Source organism: Mauremys mutica, chromosome 5 (genome assembly GCF_020497125.1).
Source record: "Mauremys mutica isolate MM-2020 ecotype Southern chromosome 5, ASM2049712v1, whole genome shotgun sequence".
Taxonomy (NCBI): Eukaryota; Metazoa; Chordata; order Testudines; family Geoemydidae; genus Mauremys; species Mauremys mutica.
The window spans coordinates 137,517,151-137,540,886 of NC_059076.1; the positions used below are offsets into that span (position 1 = coordinate 137,517,151).

General features: G+C 49.9%; 1 protein-coding gene across 6 annotated transcripts in view; it reads right to left on the reverse strand.

The window, feature by feature from the left end:
- Positions 1-23,736, reverse strand: part of LOC123370720 — a 168,965-nt gene that overhangs the window by 111,486 nt on the left and 33,743 nt on the right. For 3 of the 6 annotated variants that reach the window (XM_045017459.1, XM_045017458.1, XM_045017456.1), the window contains 3 exons: positions 19,227-19,447; positions 17,599-17,661; positions 16,103-16,840 (listed from right to left, as the gene is read on the reverse strand). In XM_045017459.1, coding sequence (XP_044873394.1) covers positions 16,710-16,840; positions 17,599-17,661; positions 19,227-19,447 — 415 coding nt within the window. In that variant the 3' untranslated portion in view covers positions 16,103-16,709. Of the gene's footprint in view, positions 1-16,102; positions 16,841-17,598; positions 17,662-19,226; positions 19,448-23,736 lie in introns of those variants that run through there. The other 3 variants (XM_045017460.1, XM_045017461.1, XR_006579518.1) reach the window with 2 other exon arrangements.

Genomic DNA, 23,736 nt, shown 5'->3' on the forward strand with positions numbered 1-23,736 from the left:
GGAGGCCTGGTGGGGGAAGGGGGAGGATAGGAGGTACGTGGAGGCTGGTGGTGGTGCCTCACGGAGGAGGGGGTTGAGGAGGGACACAGGGCAGTGGGGGCCTGGTGGAGGAGGGGGTGGAGAAGAGGAAGGATGTGGGGTGGTGGAGGCCTGGTGGGGGAAGGGGGAGGATAGGAGGTACGTGGAGGCTGGTGGTGGTGCCTCACGGGAAAGGGGTGGAAGGATAGGAGGCACACAGGGTGGTGGGGGAGGCATGCGGGGAGGTGAAGGGCTGGTGGGGGAGTGGACGGAAGGAGGGACGCAGGGCGGTGGGGGCCTGGTGGGGTACGAGGTGAGGAGAGGAGGGACACAGCGAGCATCAGGGATCTTCGGGGGGGGATGGAGTGGAGGAGAGGAGCAAGGAGGGACTCACCAAGCAGCAGTGGGGGGTCTCAGGGAAGAGGCACAGCACAGGTGGGGCCACCACAGCCCAGGTGTCTGGCGGTATGTAGGCGGCAGCTGCACCAGGGGAGGCTAAGCCTCCCCTGGCCTATTACACCCGCCGCCCACGTGCAAGAGATACAGTAAACCAGCGAATGTGCCGATAGCCCTTTGCTTGCTCACATTTGGAGCAAGGGCTAAAGTCAGTGATGAGTATTTACTCTTTCCTGCCTGCGCGCACAGTGACACGTGTTCCTTTCATGTGAGCTCCATTCTGATTGCAGCCGTTACGGCGCAGGATTTTTAGGTCCGGACCATCTTCCCATCACCGCGCTCTGCAATCTGCTGCATTCCAGGCTCGCTCTGTCGAACATCACCCATCCCTGGATTCGTCAGTTTCCAGAGTCTGACTAGCTGCACCAGGATGCTCCTTTGAGTCCTCTCCATGGTCTCCCGAATGCCAGGGAGGTGATGGGCATCTTCACATGTCCCTAGGATCCCAGGGCTTCTGGTGACTGTTTCTTAATGGAGATCGTCTACCCACGGATCTCATTTCAGCCGCTCATCAATGTGGGTGGTGTGTTGTGTGAACAGCATATGCCATGGCAGATGGTGCAGAATCAATCCCTGCTAATGGTAATAGAATGAAATTATTCATCCACCATTGCGTAATTTGAATAGGTTTACGGTATTATTGGGAAATAGGCTTGTTCGCCGGTTGAGATGGGAGAGGGTGAAAGAATCAGAAAGAGGTAAGGCACAGGAAGCTTCCCCCTCCAAATCATCCAAGAGCCCCGTGGCCAGGCAGTTCCCAACTTCAATCTAAGCTGGGACGCGGACTTGGAGCAACAAGACTGAAGAGCTCAATGGATGAGCGAGAGTTTCAGAAAAGCTTGAGCTGATCAGGCAGCCAGAGGGAACTCTGGAACCAGAGAGCTGTCTCTATAGAGCTCAGCTGAGCGACGAGAATAGGATTGTTCCAAAAGCCCTCACGGACTCCAATGGGAGCGGAGCTTGGCAAAGACTCAGAGCTTGTGAAAGTCCCACTGAAAAGACAGGACAAGGTCAGTCGACCAATATCCGAATGGTGTAAGGTCCACGGAAGAACAGGATTCATCTAGAGTAACATTTAGTGGCAAGCGGGGGGCAGTGGAACTATCAGAAATGGAATGAAGGAAGGCAAAGACCATTTAGGCTGGGTAGAACTTCCCGAGCCTGAGATAAAGCCCAGTGTGGAATAATCTTCCAAGATTTGAAATGTCTAAAACTAGACTGGGCATGATCCTAGAAATATCTCCCAGGGGAACAACGCTGCACTAGTGGGCAAAGGGACCAGATGATCTAATTCTGTAGGTCTCCTTCTCTAACTCCAATGATTCTGTTAGTCTAGGATTCCATGTTAAGGGCTTTCCCTTCGCCCTTCCCCTGCTTCTTGTCACGCAGACAGAAAGCAGAAGACCAGAAGTCCGAAGTGCAGACAAAGCCATGTTTATCGGGGTTGATGAAGCAAGCCTATCCATAGCTCTTTATGCCACAGAGCTTTACCCATCTCCCTGTTCCCCCTCCTCTTTCTTAGCAGGCATAAATATACCTGTAGTGCATGCCATTGGCACCGCCTCTTACAATTTATGGTCCTGTTCCATTTTGCAGGGTCTTGGATCTGGGGGCTTTGGTACCATCTCTTTTGTATCCCATGGGAGGGGTAGGGAGTGAGGTTGTGTCCTGGCCAAGGCCAGGCTTTTCATGTTTCTTATGGCTCCCGCCCATCCCCCCTTACCCCTCTGGGCTGGTTGCTTGAGAGTCTTCAAGTGTACGCTCGTATATTAACTCCCACAATACCCAGCAATGCTTTAGCTCTATTTCTTACTGTAATGCGCTTCACTCACCTCTCTGGCACCTCCTGCTGCCTGACTTGGGAATTTGCTCTGCGTGTTAGTGCACCCTCTTCAGGTGGTGCCTCACCGCCGTCACTCCTGCGCTAGGATCCATGTCTCTCCAAGGGCCGTGACATCCTCTTCAGCGACACAGCCCTTGGGACATGTCACACACTGTGCTCCCCCATTCCGGGGGACCTGCAATCTGCTGTTCAGCCACTTCCCTTAGTGCCTACTGGACAGAATTCTCCGGCCACTTCCTCATGACCCCAGCATCCTCTTTGCCCTTGACTCAGGGCCTCAGTCTGCAAACCCTGGCAGCCAGCCAGGAGCTGTCTCTCGCTTCCCCAGTCCCTGCTAGCAGCACTGCTCTGTCCAGGGTGCTGGCAGTTCTCTCAGCCCTCTAGAGAGACAGTCCTTCCTCCCTGGGCTCCCAGCAGAGAACTGCCTTCCTCCTCCCTGCAGCTCCCTTTTCATATGGGCCTGCTTGGCCCTGATTGGCTGCTCCCTTCAGCCCTTCTTTGATTGGCTGCCTCATGCGCACCCTCCCTAGGGCTCTATTAACCCCTGAGAGCCCAGTGTGAGGCAGGCAAGACATCAAACTTATCTTTTCTCATTGTGCTAAAAGCCCCTTCTGGTTGTGGGAAATGCAACACAGTGTCTTTGTTCTCACATATTAGTTAAAATATAAAAGTATCAAAAATCAACCTCATAATTCTATCTCAGTCTAACAAACAGGCCTACATACTAACATTCTACATACACACGCAAGCTAAGCGAGTATGGCCTGTTTCATGAAGCCAATGGGAGTCATGCCCATAATGCATAGCAACTGCACTATTTTGATCAATGTAGCCTCTTTTTCCATTAATGAATTTATCCAGGAGCATCTCAGAGTTTTCTCGCCTTTGCTTGTTATTCAAATACTCCTTGAGCTATAGATTTTAAAAGCACATTGAGGCCAGTATTCAAAATGCAAGCAGATGTGGTTATTCCTATTGGATACACAGATCCCATGGTATTTGTTTTTGTTCCTTGACTGTAAATTAAGTTGAACCAATCAGGATTCAAAGGCAAACACTTTCCATGAAGATTCTTGTACAATCACTTGGATTTCTTTACTTCCCCGAACATGCTTGCTGGAAAACTCATTCACTAGAGTCTTGCGGGGAGGGGGAAGAGACCCAAAAGGAGCACAAACAGAGCATATTCACTGATGTTATTTTAGGTCCTCCTCCAGTTCTGATATCCCCCTCATCAATGAGACACAGTGAGCAATACTCTGTCTGTCAAGCTCTGTCTGTTTCAGTCTATTCAAGGCACAAAGGTTAAGAGAGGGCAGAGGGGCATATTGCTCTGGCAAGTGCTGGGAGCCAGGGGACCTGATCCACAGCCCAGTGATATGAGTGGAAAGACTCCCCACTGCCACCAGTGGACTTTGGGTCCTATTTTGGTCCTCAACATAGACTTACTGCGTGACCTGTGGGGCAACTGTGCCTCAGTGTCCCCAACTATAAACTGGAGATGACATTGCCAACCTCACAAGCAGGTTTTGACTCTTACTTCATTGATGTTTGTAAAGCCCTTGGGGCTGCTCAAACATATACCATACACCAGAAAGTGCCCAGGCACCTACCAAATGTAGGGAGGCTGCAAAGATGGCATGCAAAGACCTTTCCTCCCCATGTCTGAGCGGCTCAGCTCAGAGTCTGGGCTGATGAGTTTTCTTCAGCTTTGACTGTAACTAAGAGACCTCCATCAGATGCAGCCATCTCATGAAATAGTATAGTAATGGATAAAAAAAAAATCCAATGCATAGTCCCTGGTGACAAACTCTAGAGAGAGTCAGATTCCTTTATGAGCGTGTGAAGCTGGTTTTTATGATCACAGTGTCTTATTATACCCGGCTCCCTGTAGTGTCATACGCATCCTAAGAACCAATTTAATACGTGTCTCTCCAGCAGCATTAGGAAAAGAACAACTTGTAAATATCATTCCACATTCTTGGCTGTTATTTCTTCAGTAAACATTTGGTTAGCGCCGTTTGGGGCCCAAGCCTCATATAAGAGACGTGGGATCCGAGCATCTGCTAGGACAAGCATTTTTGTCACTTGCCCCGGAACCAATTCATAATGGCTTTTGTTTCCACGTGATATCAAACATTAATGCAAAGCCCTTTAAGCCTCATGGGCTGGGCCAGGATTGCCTGGGAGGCTGGATGCTTCTCTACCCAGCTGAGACCCCCAACAGCTCCTGCGGAAGAGGCCTCATGCGGGCAGTCCAGGGTTGACAAGGGAGGGTGCTAAGGACTGGAGTGCTGCTGGGAGGGGTCTATTACCCCAGAGCTGCCTTCCACCTTGTTCCTCCGGAGCCTGCATCTATTAACCCACAGAGCTGTCTGCAAGACACATCTGTTCCTGGTTTAGGGGGACCTGTGACTTGGGCTTCAAAGCCTTCAGGCTCTCCAAAGTCCCAGGCTGCTGGGCATTGCCACAGCCCTGGCTCCCAGTGGTGCCACATCTGCGGACAGCACATCTGGTGAGCCCTCGTGCGCACCCAGCTAGGGCAGGGTTTGCAAACGCAAAGAGGAGCCTGCCCAGGACTGCTTTATGACTGTCCAGAAAGGAACCTGAGGATACAGGCTGGGCGTCTCTTCCATTGCCTGCACTCACTGATCAATGAAACATGTCCTTGCCGTTTCTCTTGAGCTTTGAAAATCCCTGAACTCTGGAGGAGCCAACGCAAAAACCAGTTGGCCACAATCTGCAGGCGACAGCACAAGAGCATTGCATGGTGCGACACGTCCCCTTGGGAGCCTCCCACTCTGGGTCCTGAGGGGCAGACTGTGGAAGGGGCAAAGAGAGGAGTACTGACAAATGAGGTTGTTTTCTGTCTGAGGGGACGTCGCAGGACAGGGTGATTTCCGTTCAGCAGCAGCTCGGGACGCATGCATCCCACCACGTCGATCTCCCACAGTGACGGTAGGACAGGGGCTGAGGCGGGGGAGGAGGAGGGGGACAGCAGCCATGGCGAAAGCCCTGTACATCTGGGTTGACACCACAACGGACAGGATTGTCTTCTGCACTCGGAAGAGTTATCGCAAAGCAGCCGTGACACCGGGTCATTGTCAGGGCAGCAATCAGATTGCAGCGTTATCAGTTCCAGGACACTTCGCCCTTTCGCCGGCTGGACACTCACTGCGATAGGAGCGCATGGACAGTGACAGACAAAGGCCAGCTGCGGGGAGGCCAGCGAACATGGCTGGATGAAACATTTCGACCTCCTGCTGTTGCTGCTAAGCAGCCCGAACAGGAGAAGGCAGGAGGGGCCTTCTCTGAGGGTGGCATGCCTTCCTTGTTCAATGGGACTAACTGGCTACCGTGGGAGGAAGATCAAGGACCTGAAAGTTGGGGGGAGAAAATTTCATCCACGGGCAGGGGCAGGGGAGAAAGTCTCTCTGGAAAAGACGATGCCAGGCTGGGAAGAAGTGTCTGTTCAGTGTCGGATGTTTGGAGATCTCTAAAATGTAACGCTCCCTAGTCTTACTCATTTCTCCTTCCAAAGGCAGCCCGGCGAGATCAGCCATGCCCCACAAACCAGGTGAGTGCTGGAGATCCAAAAGCCTTCAGAACATCGCCAAAGAGATCAGAGCTGGTTCCCCTCGAAGTCAAGAGCAGACTCAAACAGATCTCCCCTCGTTTACCTGATCCACACCTCAGTGGGGACGAGACACTAAGAGGCAGCTCTGGAGCATGGCAAGAGACAGTGAGGAGGAGAGATGTTTGGATGGACTATTCAAAGAGCAAAGGAGTAGTGAGGCTGCTTGCTGCTAGGGCCGATCCATTACAAGGATTGAGTGAACAAACATGCTGGTCTGCTATTGTCTTGACCAGTAAGTGTTATTCCTTTGGTTATTGCTTAAGTGGGCAAATCTGTTGGACATCCCTGAAGCCCTGGATTTAGCCACAACTTCCTCCTACAGCAGCCTCCTTGATCCGGAGGGGCCTTCTATCAGCATTCGGTCTCCATGGCCCATTCAACCCTTGGCTTCTGCACTCAGATGAATAAGAGCCAGCTGTAATAGGGGAACTCCTGCTAGCCAAGGGCAGTGACCATCAACTCGTTCCTCACAGGCCACCAAACAGCCATGGATCGGTAACAGGGTTTGGGTCATTCCCAACCCTGTTCAGCTTAGAGGTGGAGATATTTCACGGAGCGGCCGCCACCTCCTGAGTCCATCAGCCTCTCTACACAACTCGTATTGTCCATTAATAATAATAATCCCTAGCTCTTCTAGAGCACTTTACATCAGCACATCCCCACGTATTCTGCACAGGAGCTCAGTATCATTGCCCTCGTTTTAGAGATGGGGAAACGGAGGCGCAGAGAGGGGATGTGCCCAAGGTCGCCCAGCAGGAATAGAACCCAGTGTCAATAGGCCCCCGGTTGAAATCCAAATGCTTTCGGCAGCGGCTGGTGACCACAATGGACAATGCTGTGTGAATCCCAGACCCAGCAAAGGGCGATGAAGGAGACCTAGTGCCAGCAGGTGGATCAGGCACACTCACACATTTGCCTGTGTGTGCTATGGAGGGTGCTGGTAAGAACCACAACACATTGTTACCAAGACTCCTGGGAGTTCCTAAAAAGCAGCTCAGCTCCTCTCTGTGGTGAAGGGCTCATGCAACTACTAAGCCACGGGGAACTTGTCAGATTTCTCGACCACTGCAGGCTTCTTGCACTCTACACTAGCATCGTTTGTAATCTAGACAAGGACGCACAGAGAGCCCTGTGAAATGCTAACTGCCCAGTTAATCGCTATCACTTTAGTGGGACAAGTTGTTATGAGGGTTGGTCAACAATTCAGTCAGGATCCACCATGGCCATGCACCGCCACCCTTTACCAAGTAGTGAATCTGGGGGAGATGCATCTGACCAGGGAGTCTGACTCGGAGGGGATAATGGGAGCATGAGGTATCCAGACTATAACTCCCATGAGGCAGCATTTTGAATAAAAATATTTTGGTTTTCAGCCAAAATATTTTAAATGTTGATGTTTTGATAAACTCATTTTTTTCTGCATGAAGAAAACCCCATTTTCCAATCAGCTCTAGTTGTTAGGCCTAGTGCACAGGCTCATATTGTTCTGATCCCAGCTCAGCCCACAAGGTCCATCCTCCCCTCTTCTGACTTGGTAGCCAATGACTGAGGCTTCCGAGGAAAACAGAACAACCTAACCCCACACTGAGCCCGAGGTCCAAGCTTCCTGTTCTCTGTCCATTACCAGTGTAACCAGGATTCAGTCACCAAGCACAGCCACAAACCCGAGACGTCGTTCTTATAGCTTTCCAGACACCTGTGAACTCTGTTACTTGAGTACAAAATGAACAATTTCTGTGGGAAATTTTTTTGGGGTGGAAAAAAATTTCCCACCAAAAAAGAATTGGTCTTTTTCTCCCAGTGCTAGTTACAGCCTCTTGTACCATCGTTGTTCAGGTCTTTCAAAGACCTCACCAACAAGGGGTGAGAATTGAGGACCAAATATTTCAAATGGAAAAAATAAGCAGCCAAAGTGTTTGGGGGGAAGGGATTTGAGTCTATCCTTATGTATCCCAAAGGCACATTACCACGCTTAAATGCTTTTTGCTTTGGCATCACGTCCTTAGGTGCTGTGGCTTTGTGGCAGAGGCAGCCTTAGGGACCCAGGAGTCCAACTGCAACAAAATCTACCTGCTGCAGACACAATGACTATGAAAGTCACAAACACAGTTAGAACTACAGCCCATTTCTTGTTCTTAATTATTTGCATTACAGTAGCATAGTGAGCCCCCCTTACCCTCCAGTTAGACTGGGGTCAAGACTGGGGTCCCACTGTGCCAGGTGCTGTACATATACATACAGCTGCCCCTGCCCAGCTTACAATCTAAACAGACAGAGGGTGGGAGGGAAAACCAGAGAAGTGACTTGCCCATGTTCACTCAACAGGGCCGTGGCAGAGCTGAGAATACACCCCCCAGCTCTCCAGAGTCCCAATCCATGGACCATATTCACCTCCAGAAGCAAAGGCTACAGAGAATTCCTTTTCCTGCTAGTAGTTGTAGGTTCCAGAGCCTGTTTGTCACTCCAGCCACTAGAGGGCACCACCCCATCCTCATTTATACACAGGGCCCCCGGATGTTTATTCAAAGATTCATAGATTCTAGAACTGGAAGGGACCTCGAGAGGTCATCGAGTCCAGTCCCCTGCCCTCGTGGCAGGACCAAATACTGCCTAGACCATCTCTGATAGACATTTATCTAACCTACTCTTAAATATCTCCAGAGATGGGGATTCCACAACCTCCCTAGGCAATTTATTCCATTGTTTAACCACCCTGACAGTTAGGAACTTTTTCCTAATGTCCAATCTAAACCTCCCTTGCTGCAGTTTAAGCCCATTGCTTCTTGTTCTCTCCCTCCTCCTTATGACACCCTTTTAGATACCTGAAAACTGCTATAATGTCCCCTCTCAGTCTTCTCTTTTCCAAACTAAACAAACCCAATTCTTTCAGCCTTCCTTCGTAGGTCATGTTCTCTAGAACTTTAATCATTCTTGTTGCTCTTCTCTGGACCCTCTCCAATTTCTCCACATCTTTCTTGAAATGTGGTGCCCAGAACTGGACACAATACTCCAGTTGAGGCCTAACCAGTGCAGAGTAGAGAGGAAGAATGACTTCTCGTGTCTTGCTCACAACACACCTGTTAATGCATCCCAGAATCACGTCTGCTTTTTTTGCAACAGCATCACACTGTTGACTCATATTTAGCTTGTGGTCCACTATGACCCCTAGATCCCTTTCTGCCATACTCCTTCCTAGACAGTCTCTTCCCATTCTGTATGTATGAAACTGATTGTTCCTTCCTAAGTGGAGCATTTTGCATTTGTCTTTATTAAACTTCATCCTGTTTACCTCAGACCATTTCTCCAATCTGTCCAGATCATTTTGAATTATGACCCTATCCTCCAAAGCAGTTGCAATCTCTTCCAGTTTGGTATCATCTGCAAACTTAATAAGCGTACTTTCTATGCCAATAGCTAAGTTATGTTACACAACTCCCTCCGGCTCTAACCGATATACAGCCCTTCCACTCTGCACAGTGGTGCGAGTCTAATGCAACTGATTTGAAGAAACAACAATGCACTTTTCTTAACAGGAGATGAAAGAGAAGAGTGGATTTTTCCAGGCTATCAGGAGGGGAAAGGTCACAGCTGGAGTCAAACGCGACTGCCCCAATGCACTTAATGCAGTGAAGTTGATCCACAGGAACAAGGCGAAGACTAAGATTAGAAATGACACGTGCTCTGGTTAGCGCCGTAGAAGGCTGGTAAAGTGCTGTAATGCCTTCCCTCTGGGTGACCTCAATTTCCATAAAACAGCATCTCACTCCTGTGCTTGAATGCTAATTTCCCTATCAAGGGACCACACTGGGTACGGTGGAGGGAACATGTTGCCAGGAATCCCTGTCACAAGTAGATCTGTAATCCCCAAACCAACCTGAGATCAGCTCTTAGGTTGGACCAGGTGAAAGTGAAGGGTGTATTGCACCGGCCTTTTGTGGTCCCTACCCTCCACCTTTTTTCCTCTCCTTCCTTTATCTCTTCGGTTATTTTTTGTTTCTTCCCCCTTTTCAGATGTGAGCTTTCACAGACATCCCTGGGAGGAGAAGGGGAACGCTACAGAGGCCTCTTTTTAAAATAAATACATTCTAAAAGCTCAGTGCTTTGCTCGCTCAACACAAAATTGAAAGCCTCGGAAATGTGCTTCCATTGCTTTCTTGAATGTCAAGGGAGCCTTGCCCACAAAGAAGGAGCGCAGGAGCCTTGTGATGTGCAATAACGATCTCGGTGTCTAATGGAAAGTCATTTGCTCGTGGCATTTAATTAAATATGCAAATTTATGAACGGCCCCAAAATCGTCAAATGAAAAGGCAGTGCTGTGGTGAATTTTTATTTGATTTACTTCCAGCGCTTATTCCCCACTTCACTCCTTTCCCTTGAATTAAATAGTTGGATCTGAGGCACCTGGCTTCTCATTCATTCTTTCCCAGAGCTTTCCCCCTGGTGTGGCAGAAGCAGCAGAGCAGAGGGGCTGTGGTCCCCAGGTGTTGGCCAGTGGCACCAGGAGGAGGCAGATGGACCTGTGCAAACTCTTCCCCTTTCTGGCCTGTGTGTAGAAGATCCAAAATGCAGGAGTGCAGAGCAGAGGGCAAATCCTACCTGCCAGAGCACCTAGTGGCCAGGAGGTCAAAGTGGTAGGTAAACTTGCTGGGATGGACCTAACAGTGAGGATAATTAACCACTGGAGCAATTTACCAAGAGTTGTGGTAGATTCTCCATCACTGGCAATTTTGAAATCAAGGTTGGATGTTTTTCTAAAAGATCTGCTCTAGCTCAATCAGGAGTTAATGCGGGGGAGTCCTAGGGCCTGCGCTGTACAGGAAATCAGACTAGATCAGCACAGTGGTCCCTTCCCGCCTTATAATCAATGAGTCTAGTTGTGGTTACCACATGAGAGCTATGCAGAACAGCGGGGTAGTTGCATAGTTCTCATTCTATCCACTAGGGGACAGTGGTCCATATACACCCTGGGTTGTTTCCATATAGGTTCTTATACCGTGCTCATCACCTTAGTATCTGAGTGCCTTCCAACAGTTCATTCAATTACGTGACTGGCCCAGGCCCACTTGTGATTCGGTCCCCAGACATGCTTGAGAAATCTGGGAGGCTCACGGACTGTTTGATGAAGCTGCGTATACGCCAGAGCTTGTAACATAACCCCATCTCTGGGGAACTTTGCTCCGTTGCACGTTTTGCTTGGCTGAAAGGCAAACGTTCAGCCATTGGTCCTAGTTCCTGAGACAGCGTCAGAGGAGAGGGGTTCTCCCACATCTGCCTGGCCCGGGGTTGTTACACCTTCCTAGGAAGGATCTGCTGCTGGCCACGCTCAGTGACAAGACATAGGGCTAGCTCGACCCTGGCTCTGATGACAAAATGACTGCCATCCGTGGAGCCGGGCTCAGAAATATTGACGGTAACTAAAACCTCCTTGGGAAGAACAAGGGGAACTTGTGGCATCTTAGAGACTAACAAATTTATTTGGGCATAAGCTTTCATGGGCTAAAACCCACTTCATCGGATGCATGGAGTGGAAAATACAGTAGGGAGAGATATATATATACACGCAGAAAACATGAAAAAATGGGTGTTTCCATACCAACTATAATGAGACTAATCAATTAAGGTGGGCTATTATCAGTAGGAGAAAAAAAACTTTGTAGTGATAATCAGGATGGCCCATTTCCAACAGTTGACAAGAAGGTGCGAGTAACAGTAGGGGAAAAATAGCATGGGAAAGATTCTTGCAAAGATTAGCCATCAGCGTTTCTTCGTGGCTGCTCTGAGTCTCTTCCTCCCAGAGCAAGCTATGCACATCCAGTGTGGGCGGCAGTTACCAGATTAGGGAACCCTAAAAAGAACCAACGAAAAGGTTCCGTGTGAAGGAGACTAGAGTGTGGCTCAGTAACCATCTATCTATCTACCTTCATGCACATCCAGCTATCTCTGCCCATACACACCCATCCATCTTGACCGTCATACCGCGTTCATAACCACAAACTGATGGGTACAGAGCCTTCCCCTCCCCGCGCCTCTGCAGCAGAAAGTCAGGGAGCCACCAGACATTTAAAGGTGCAGAGAGCGGAACACTCTCCTCTCCGCTCCTTTACATTACGCAGAGACATAGTCCCAGCAGTGAAGGATGGGCTTTAGGCGAAAACATTAGGCCAGGGGTAGGCAACCTATGGCACACATCACGCATGCCAAAGGCGGCACACAAACTGCTTTTCAGTGGCACTCACACTGCCTGGGTCCTGGCCACCACTCCGGGGGGCTCTGCATTTTAATTTAATTTTAAATGACGCTTCTTAAACATTTTAAAAACCTTATTTACTTTACATACAACAATAGTTTACTTATATATTATAGACTTATAGAAAGAGACCTTCTAAAAATGTTAAAATGTATGACTGGCATGTGAAACCTTAAATTAGAGTGAATAAATGAAGACTCGGCACCCCACTTCTGAACGGTTGCCAACCCCTGCATTAGGCTGAGATTTGGGTTCCGTTCCACTGACGGTTTCCCTGTGATCTTGAGCAAGTCACTTAATTTCTCTGTGCCTTATTTTCCCAGTCTGTGAAACTGGGTTAATAATTTCTTCTCACCCTCACAAACTCTTCAGCACAGGGGCTGTCTCTTACCATGCGTTCAGTGCTTAATTTGTGCCAAGGTGTGCCAGGGCTGAACCCCGGCACCTCTGGGCTTGGCAGTTCACAGCCCCGGCACCTCTGGGCTTGCTGCATCAGTTATGAAAGTAAAAAAATTGCTTGAGCCCCGACCCCTCTTTCATTACAAATTAAGCACTGCATGAGTTTGTACAGCACCCTGCACAATGGGATCGTGATTGGGGCCTCTAAGCGCTTCTGTAACACCCGTAACAATACAGCATGGCCATTTCAGGCACTTCTTACCCCACAAACCTTTGGACTCATCATTCTGTGTCCTCTCATGCTCCAATACATCTGTTAGTCTATACGGTGCCACAGGACCCTTTGCTGCTCTCTCAGCCTTGTGACACACCCAGCCTAAATGGAAGTTGTTGGTTTTTTAGATGCTAGTGGGGAGGCAGAGCTGTGACATTTGGAGGAGGGGAGGGGCAAACCGACGGGGAACAGAGCTCAGAGAAGGCGCATGTGGGAGGAAGGTCGTGAGGAGGAGGATGCTGGGGTCTGGTCTCAGGCAGCCCCTTTCTAAGAGGAGAGGTGTCAGGCAGGGATAACACTTGGTGGGGACGCGGCTGAGTCAGCGATGTCATAGGCGCAACCACCTGGATTTCTGGGGCCTGGAGAGGCCCAGGTGCAACGGAGGGGCTGGAGAAGGAGGGCCGGGCCCAGAAGGAAGCCAGGTGGTGTCTGATGGGGGAAGGCTTAGAGAAGGCAGCCGGAACAGGTCTGGAGGGGCTGGCAGGATGGGAGGGGGCTGGGGGCATCTCCCTGAATCTCTCAGCTGCGCAGGGCAAGTTAACAGGCTGCATTTTACAGCACCAGAGACAAGCCCAATCGCTCTGGCTCGGCTCTGCAATAACATCAATCACCTGCGCTTCCTGGGGCGGACGTAATGGGTAATTTCATAGGGAACCATCGTAATTCAGCATGAATTATCGTCCCCGTTATGAAGTGTCGCAGTTCATCTCTCCCAGGGGACGGCCTGTATCAGATCAGAGGTGATTGCTTCCCACTCTTACCTCCACATTGACAGGAACCGTGGCGGCCAAGGGGACACGTCCTTCCCCCTCTGAACTCCCTGCCCTCAGCGCTGGGGGCCGAGCAAAGTGAAGAGCCGCTTGGTGTTGGCCTATGCCCCCCTCCTTCATACACCTGCTTTTGCACATGCAAGTACACGCTTATGCGTGCACACCGAGCCACGGCACGCCCAGTCACGCTGACACAGTGTGCCGCGTTTCACACCCACACGCACCCCTAGTTACACACACTCATGGGTGCACTTCCATGCAGACCCGTACGCCTCTCACATGCACGGACATGCTCACACACACGCCTCCGTCATGCACGTCCACACAATTCAGTGCAATGAGACACCGATGGCGTGCCAAGCGAGACGCCTTGGCAACACCTGCAACTAAGTACCAGACACCCCTGGGTATCTGTCAGCGATCACTGTGCCAGCCCAGGAGAGGGTTACAAACTCTATTTGAGCCTGATCCTCTGGGCCCATTTGTCACCATTGTCCACTCTCAATCCGCGGGCTGGCTGCTACGCAGTGCGGTGCCGTATCCACCATCTCTCACTGTTCAATATGGCGTCTCTTATGATTCCTGACAGTCTGAGGCACTTTCTCGTGATTTGATGGTGCCTCTCAGGATAGCTGGTGCTTTTCGAAAAGCCCCAGCTCCTGGAGTTCATGGTACACCCACACCTTGAGTTTTGCATGCAATTCTGGTCACCCCATCTTAAAAATGATTTACTGGAATTGGAAAAAGTACAGAGAAGGGCAACAAAAATGATTAGGAGTATGGAACAGTTTCCATGTGATTAAAAAGTTTAGAAAAGAGATGACTAAAGGGGATCTGATAGAGGCCTATAAAATCATGAATGGTGTGGAGAAGGTGCGTAGGGAAGTATCATCCGTCCCATCCATCCCAGGGGTCATTCAATGAAATTAATAGGCAGCTGGTTTAGAACAAACATAAGCAGAGGTGTTGCGTGGGGGAGGTCATGTGCCCCCCTCCAGATTTGCTGCTTGACTTGTACTGAGCACGCTCAGTAACACTGCTGAAGCCGGCTGCCCTCACTCTGCCCCCTCCCCCCACACAAACTATCTGCAGGCATGGGCCATCTCTGAGCATAAGGAAGTACTACTTCACACAACACAGAGTCAACCTGTGGAACTCATTGCCAGGGGATGCTGTGAAGGCCAAACTATAACTTGGTTAAAAAAAGAATGATAAAAGTTCATGGAGGACAGGTCCACCAATGGCTATTAGCCAAGATGGTCAGGAATGCAATCCCATGCTCTGGGTGCCCCTAAACCTCCAATTGCCAGAAGCTGGTCCTGGGTGACGGGGGATGGATCACTCAATAATTGCCCTGTTCTGTTCATTCCCTCTGAAGCATCTGGCACTGGCCACTGTCAGAAGACAAGACATTGGTCCATTGGTCTGACCCAGTATGGCTGTTCTCACGTACTTACAGAGTCTCCCAGAGCTGCTGGGAGAGGGAATGCCTCTCCGTCTCTCCTGTTGCATTGGGAGCTCGCCTCTGGGTTTGAACTGTGCTCTTTGTGCATCCTGGTGTCCAGCTCGAGTTGATGCTCACTGATCCCGGATCTGGCAAGAGCCTGCCTTAGCTTTGCACAATTCCCCGCAGCGAGGTACCTGCACGAGACACAGGTCTGGGGACTAGCTCCATGCTGGGTTTCATCTGTTCTTCCCAATGACTTGCAGCCTGGTGCTTTCCTTCAATTCAATGAGAGTTTATCGGCCTGCCAAGCAATCTGAGTGCTGCCAAAGCATGAGAGAGATGGATCCCTGGAGGGATCTGTCCGCCAGGCACACGCTTGCTCACACAAAGCCGCCCTCTGAGTTAGCCCAGCCTACTGTGCTCTTGGTTATTTAAGTCTAGCTAGTGCTGGTGAGCGGAAGGTCCGTTTCTTTCCCAGCTTGGTTCCTTCCATGGGAAACTCTCCAACAGCGAGCTCTCCACTTTGAGCCTCCCATTCTGAGCGGGGCAGGGTTGGGCGAGACAGCACAGCCTCCTAAATGGCTGTCACCCCCTAGGTGACTAAACTCTGCTTTCCATCAAACTGCCCCAGCAATAGCTCTAGCGCTTGGCTGACATCCTGAACCAGATTCACCGCCCCACAAACAACCCTCCAGGAAACACAGGACCCGCTTTTCTCTATGCCTTCTTCAGCCAAGAAACCCAAAATCCCCGGCGGGCTGGGAGTGGCCTGGAATTTCGGAGGGCAAAGGGGCGATGCTGGAGCTGTTTGGCATTTGCGGAGCCACCAGCTGAACCGGCTGTGGATGATCCATAAGGCACTAGGTGTAAGCAGACGAAGCGATTGCTTAGGGCCCCGAGCAGCTCAAGGGGGGGTGCCTATTAATTATTAGTGTGTGTTGTGGGGGGGCCCCAAAATATTCCTTCTTAGGGCCCCCGGTGGGCTAGCACCAGCACCGGAGGCCTGTACTCTCTGCACAGCGGCTTCCCTGCAGTTTACATTGTTATGCAGCATGCACCCTCAGGTCAGCTGGAGGGGGAACAGCCTAACAAGCATGGCAGCGTCATTATGCTAAGGGAGCTGCGCTCAGCTGGAAGAGTGTGCGCCCTTCTCGGTAACTGGAGAGGGTGGAGAATCGCAGGGGGATGGTGAGAAGTCCTTGTCTCAAGGGCATCAGATAACACTTCCCAGGCTGCCCCCAGGGCTGGTGGAAAGAGGGGATTAAACGCCTGCTGATTGGCAGGAGGCAGAAGATAAAAAGTGGAGGGCGAGGAGAAATCGTGGAGGGAGGGGAGACAAGGCTGTAAAGGCAAAGGCAATCTCCTGCGCTTTCAGGGGGGGAGACAGAGAGGCCGGGCAGAGGATGTGACTCTCAGGGATCACTCAGTATGTAGGGAGCTCACAAGAACTCTGCTCTGTTCTGTCTGGTTCCAACCACCCGAGCACAACAAGAGCTTCTCGCAGCCCTGCCCGGACTCTCCATCAACCCTTAAAGGCACAGTCTGCCATACCACAGAACACACAATGGACAGAGACATATGGGGACCCCAGTCTCGGAAGAGTCGCTGGTCCAGATTCTCATGGGTATAAGTCAGTGGAGCGCCACTGGAGTGTGGTCAGATTCACGCCAGCTGAGGACCTGGTCCATTGTCTCCTCTGTGTGTGTGTCTGTGTGTGTGTCCATGCCCGTTCCATGGTCTCTTCGTGTTCTGTACAAAAAGACGACATGGAAAGTATACTATGTTTAGAAAGTGAAGCACTCCCAAGTCAGGAAATGTCACCCCAAGGCCCAGGTAATGCCCACGCAACCTGAACTATGCCCACTACTGCATATGTATTAGGACACAGGGCTGGATTCTCCTCTCACTTACACTAGTGGTAATCAGAAGTAAAGCCATTGTGATCAGTGGAGTTAAGTGAGTATAAAACTGGTGCCCGAGAGTGCAGAATGAGGCCCACTGGCTTCAATTATGGACCACTGCCTGGTGGCAGAAGTTGGATGGCACATGATGAAGGACGCGGCAGTGTGTAATGAATGCCGCGAGGCCTGACATTTTCGATAGGGAGGATGAAAAATATTGAAGTGCTGCCTAACTCCCTGTATTCCATCCAAACGGCGCACTGAATGCGGCAGGGGCCCTGCAGTTAAAACCAGCATGCGACCACGTCATTAAAGGTTGTCTATTGTACAGGCACAAGGAGGAGAGCTAAATGTCGCCTGACTTTTCAGTGCTTCGGTTTGCAAACTTGGAATGAGATTTTCAAAGCTGCCTAAGGGGACGGGCAGTCCAGTACCCGGGAGAAGTAAATCCCCATTGAAAATCTCAGGCTTAACGTTCTTTTAACATAGTGTTTTCGCAGGGTGTTTCTTACATTAGGCTTGCAAAAAACAAACACAAAGACATTCTGTCCTTTGGCACCATTTGCACTACAGTGGTAGATTGCGCTGCACAACATATACACTCACTGAGACAAGGGGTCTTCCGTAGCAGCTGTGTGAAGAATCGATTTTTTTGGTTGACGGGCAGTTCTGAAAAAAATCAGGAAAAAAACGTTTGGTTTAGATTTTGAGCATTCTTTCACATTTTTAATTTTTTAAAAATAAAATTACAGGAAATTTCTAAATGCAGGGTCATGCTGAACCAAAGAAATTGAAGTGTTTTGCTCTGAAAATGCTAAAACAAAACATTTTGATTTTTTCAGAATTTTTTTATTTTTCCAGTCAAAACAATTTGATGAAATCAGCACAAATTTGTGAAACATTTCAGTGTCACCAAATCTGCGTTTCTCACTGAAAACAGCTTTGGTTAAAAAAAAAATGTGCATCGAGCTCGATGCCTTACTGAGGCAAAGGCTCTTCTAAAGCACTGCCTCTTCGAGTGTGCAGTTTTGAGCCTTAAATGAGATAGGGCTGTTATGAAGCCCAGCCTCATTCACTATCTTAGGTGCCTGTATGACTCCCATCACCAGAGTATCTGAGCACCTCACAATCTTTAATGTATTTAACCTCACAACACCCCTGTGAGGCAGAGAAGTGCTATTATCTCTGTTGGCTTGATGGGAAACTGAGGCACAGAGAGGCTAAGTAACTTGCCTGAGGTCACACAGAACACTTAGGCTGGGCTCTAACCATTAGATCATCCCACCTCTCAAACACGTCATAGATCAAATCAACATACATTTGTAAAGTCAGGAAGTGGGACATCCAATCAGAGACGAGCAAGCATACCATGTGACTTGGGTAACCCCTCTCACAAGTTGAATGAGGAATTACAAACATCAAGCACACAGAGATTGCTACCACCAATGCTTCACAGAGTATCCCAGAGGTTCCAATAGAAATGGCTTCACGCGAAATCCTCATCGCTTCATAGCAAGACTAAAAGGCCAAGTTCTGCAAACAAATTGTCTGCACTTAATAGTTCCACCGGCTCTAGGCTTCCCCATCTTTGATTACTACGCCATTTCCTAAACAGTCTACACTGAAATCAGGGGAGTTAGTCCAGATTTGCAGCATCTTAACGGTGAGTTCAGCCCACTGCTTCTCCACATGTTGACAAGGATCAGGAAGTCTTTGCAGGCAGGTCTGGGTTGGTGTTTACTGGCATGGGGAGAAAACCCCTAAATACTTTGGGGTGCACACGTCTGAAAATCGATGCAAAGACCAGACTGACCTGGCGCCAGAAGCCAGACAACAGCTGAAGTATTAGCTGATCTCAACAAAAATTACAAGCCAAGCAGCTTCCAATGTGCTCGGGTTCCTCGTGGACTATGCCTTATTTGATTGCCGGCTCCCTAGGTATGTTGTTGATTATCACTTCGGTTTATTTACACATCTGTCTGAAACGGGGCGAGGAAATCTGTCATTCATGGCTGGGAGATACAGAAATACATGTATCCTGGCTAGATACTGCTGTTCTGCACGGCTAAACGGCATGCTTTGAAGTCAGCTTGCTCATATCACTGGCTCTCTGGTGGGACTGGGGACATATCCCGCTGTGCAAATGAAATTCAAGCAACTTAACAACAGTGAAAATGTGCACGCTCTGGGGGCGGGGAGCATCCTCGTGTCATTTTATTTTCATCTTACTCTACCTGTGACGGTTATTACTACAGAGGATGTTATTTGCTTGTACGGCTGTGAGGCTTTTCGGGGGCTGAAAGGTGGATGAAGGCAGAGAGCTGCAACACACACGTCCTGATCCAGTCTAGTCTCACCCTGTGACATACATGGAGAGAGGTTCCAGTTCCTGGCACTGTGATTGTCCAAGCCCCTGAAGTGAGTTCTAGGAGCATTTACTGGAGAAGATGGACACCTGCAAATGGGAAGCATGCCGTCGAGCAGTGGTTCTCAAACTTTTGTACTGGTGACCCCTTTCACATAGCCAGCCTCTGCATGCGACACCCCCCCATAAATTAAAAACACTTTTTTAATATATTTAACACCATTATAAATGCTGGAGGCAGAGCAGGGTTTGGGGTGGAGGCTGACAGCTCGCAACCCCCATGTAATAACCTCGCAACCCCCTGAGGGGTCCCGACCCCCAGTTCGAGAAGCCCTGCCAGAGAGCCATCAAGGTGGGGTTTTCTCTCTCTTTGGCCTGTGTTATGCTGGTCGGCTACATGGTCACAGTGGGCCCTTCTGGGCTTCCAATCTATGGATCCACCCAGAAAAGTTGCACCAGTATAAGCTAAGAGGTGAATTTAAACCAATATTGTTATGCAATATAACGCCCTGTGACCTGGGTCGCTCCTGGGCTTGGGACAAACCGCCACCAAGTCCTTGGTCAGGTGTCATGAAACAAAAGTCCCACCTCAGACCTACCTTCTCACCGGGAGGGTCTGGCAGCGAGCGCTGGAGATCTGCTCCCCTCTGCCCCTCGCTGAGCTGGCCTCTCCCCCTTTTCAGCCCTCCCTGCAAGTCTGACATCCACTGCAGAGGTAGCGGGGGCGGGGCTGGCTGAGCCCACAGCAGCTCGTTAACCCTTTCCTGGCCAATGGGGGGTTTCTAGACCCCATCCCACTCCCCAGGTGGACACCCTTATTCTGAAATATGAGGGTCTTTTTTTTGTTTAGCTTGTGCCACTTTGAAAGGGGTTTAAGCAACAAACAAAAGGAGCCACACCCAACAAAGTGTGTCCACATGGGCATTTATACTGCTATCACTATATTGAGTATCTATATAGTATAGTTATACTGGTATAACTCTCCCATGTAGACAAGCCCTAGGTCTACAGCAGCGTTCAGTGCGTAGGGGCAGATTCTCCCCTCTGTGTAAATAACCTGCATAGAGGTAAGAACTCCAGGAGAGTTGACTCGTGAGTCACGTCGACGTACCCCATTGGTGAGGGCATACTGCAGCCCCCTCGCCTCCTGGGTATACGCTACAGGAGATATGTGTTGCTACAGTAATAGAATCATAGAATATCAGGGCTGGAAGGGACCTCAGGAGGTATCTAGTCCAGCCCCCTGCTCAAAGCAGGACCAATCCCAACTAAATCATCCCAAATGATAAAGATTTAGCTCATTTGTGCTTTTAGCTCTGATGGTCCCTGGTTCAATCCCTGGTGTGTCAGCCCATGTGGCATAAATCAGAACCACATTAATAGCCTCGTGTGGACAAGGCAAGTTGTAGCTTTCATGTCTTAGCCGGCTGAGGTAAGGCCTAGGCTCCCCCTAGTTTATGCTTCTCCACCAGCTCCTCTCCGTGTGCTGAACATCCTGGTGTCATGGACATTGGAGCAACACTTGGAGCACATACCAAGGGACAGGGTGGATGCTCCATCACTTGGAGCCTTTACATTCACACTAGCTCAAGCGGAAGTTATTGGTTTGATGCAGGGATTACAGGGCGCAATGCCTTGGCCTGTGTTCTGAGAGAGAGAAGGCGGGTGAGGTCATAACTTTTAATGGACCAACTTCCTTCAACTGGTGGAAGGTACGTGCTTTCGAGCTACTCGGCGCTCTTCTCCAGGTCTGGGGAAGGGAGCAGTGTCTGAGCAGACGGTCAGACCAGCTGATCGCAGAGGTTTCTTCTGGCCTTGGAATCGGTGACACCAAGGTCAAAGCAGTCCCTGGAAGAGACATAGGAGCAGTCTCCATCCTCCTGGATTCCTCCTCTCCTCCTCCCCCCAGCCCATGTTTTCCATTGCGCTAAAGTTTGTTTTGCTTAATCCATTGTTAGATCCCTGCTGCGACTCCACTCATGGCAATCATTACTTCCTCCCAGACGGGGCAATCTGTCTGGAGATTGCATCCGTATGATAATGCAGCCACGCTGGAGACGCTCCACGGCTGGCTGAAATTTGATCTGGCTGACTACAGGGAACAATCGCGGCAGGAATCATCCTGGGATGGCCCGTTAGCATAATGAGCATGCCGTCGCTTTAATAAATCAATAAAATTACCCTTTGGAATCTGTTATTACCAAGGAAATATCTATTTTTCTGGTACAGGGCTTGCGGCAAAGCTCTCATCCTCTGAGCGTAGGGAGTTCAAGTGGTGATAGAGACACGGCTCTGGGATGGCGGAAGAGAGGTGAAAGACTGGGTTTCCTCCTTCTAAAACCTCATCGTTTGTGTTCGGTGCTCCAGTTGCAAGGTGAGGTTACATCCAGCCTATGCACATACACCATATCCCCCCTTTGCCCTCCGTAATCAGTCTGAAATCCCCCACCTAACTGGCACAAACTCAGCTCCTTCCCGCCAGGGAAACATAATCAAATGGATGATAAATACCATTTTAAATATTTCGGGCCCTGACTCTTGGGTGCATCCGAGTGCTGCTCAGCGCAGGATACAGAGACTGGATGCCACCATTGCATGTTGGTCCTTCGCATAAAGTAGAGCAGCCTCAGGGATGTTACAAGCCCGTGCTGAGTAGAACAACCCCCAGGGGATTATTATTCCAGCTAGGAATCATCAAAGTGCAGTGTGCTCTGCCCCCTGCCTCTCCAACACAGCTCCAGCAACATCCACGATACCTGATGAGGGGTGGAGAAGATGGTATAGAGGATCTCTTGTTCATGCAAGGCAGTTTAATAGCCCCTTTGAATGGGCTGAGTTCCTCTTGCTGCAAAAACACACACTAAAGGAAAATCTGTTAGCAATACTGGGACAATGACACACAGTTGAGACGTTCCAATTCCATCCAGTAGAGGGCAGTGGTATGCACATGCACACACAAACCCAGCACAACTTTCTCAGAGGGTGAATTAATTTTTAATTTTTCAAGATGATGCCTTCACTAAACCCCAACGTTAATTTTATTCCGAGGCATTGGTGATGCTTGCTGGGCCGGGTGTCCTGATGAGCACTGCTCAGAGGTATTACCAGGAAACAATGCCCCGTGATTCTGAGCTCATTGTGAAAGAACTTAGGAGAGGTGAACAAATCTTCCCGAAATCCGATCAGGACACACTGCACACTAGAGATTGGCCATCCCCAAATGGTTCAGTGGTGAGCTCTGGACAAGGCTATTTCCGCTCCATTACAGGCCTTGCCAGTTTTCCATTCTTCTGTCACATCCAGGGTAGCCCAGTGTAACGTGTTCTGCTTCACGCCTCAACACCCTTCAGAATGCTGTTGCTCCTCTTACAAGTGGTACGTGCTGGTGATGACACACGAGTCCTGTGTTCCGGACTCTCCCACTCCCCTTCCAGGTGCATTCCAAGAGGTCAGCTAAGCTAGCATCTGCAAAGCACTGGCTTGCCTGGGACCTGGTGTCTGAAACCACCTCTATCTATCCCTACGCTCCAGCTGCATTGTGCTAGGAAATTTTGTGCACCTAATTCTGATTTCGCTTTTTTAAACTCCGTTGTCTTCAGCGGAATCACTCCTGATTTATGACAGTGTAAATGCAATCGGAATTAGACCCATTGACTTCAGTGAAGTCACTCCTGATTGACATTGGCATGAGTGAGGTCCTTGGCATCTAACCCAGGAATGAATTTAAGGAGGCAGAAAGCAGAGTGTGGAGAGATATAGAGGGTGAAGGAGCATGAAGAGCCTCCTTACCTGGCCCAAGCGGAGCCAGAAATGCACAGGGGAGCAGAAATGAAGAGCAAGGAGGCACAAGCTTCCTCCTACTCCAGAAAAGCTCCCAATCAGCTTTTGATCCAGATTTGTGTGCCCCAAAGCTCAGATCGGGGTTGGCTCAGCCAGTCAGGCTATGTTGACGCTGCACACCACTGCCAGCGGCATGTAGGGTATGTGTAGCTACACGCTGGAGTGAAAAGCAAGCTGCGTCCACACTGAACTGTGTAGCGACATGCACCAGTGAAAGGCTCTGGCTGCATGCATCAGTGAAAGCCTTTGCCGGAGCCTTTTCCCACTGCCTCCCTTCAAACAGAGCCTTTCCCCGCTACCTGCAGCAGGGAAAGACTCTAGCAGCGAGCAGGCAGTGGGACACTAGGCTGCTAAAAATAGCAGTCGATGGGGGAGGACTGATGTGTAGAAAGCCACATAGGGTCCATACCCACGGGGTTCAGGCATGTAGTTCATTGCCTCAGCAATGCCCCACCATCTGTAGTGCTATTTATACCCGTGCAAGGGGGTGGGATGCTGTGTCTATACACGATACACCACAGGAAGGAGTGTGCCATGTA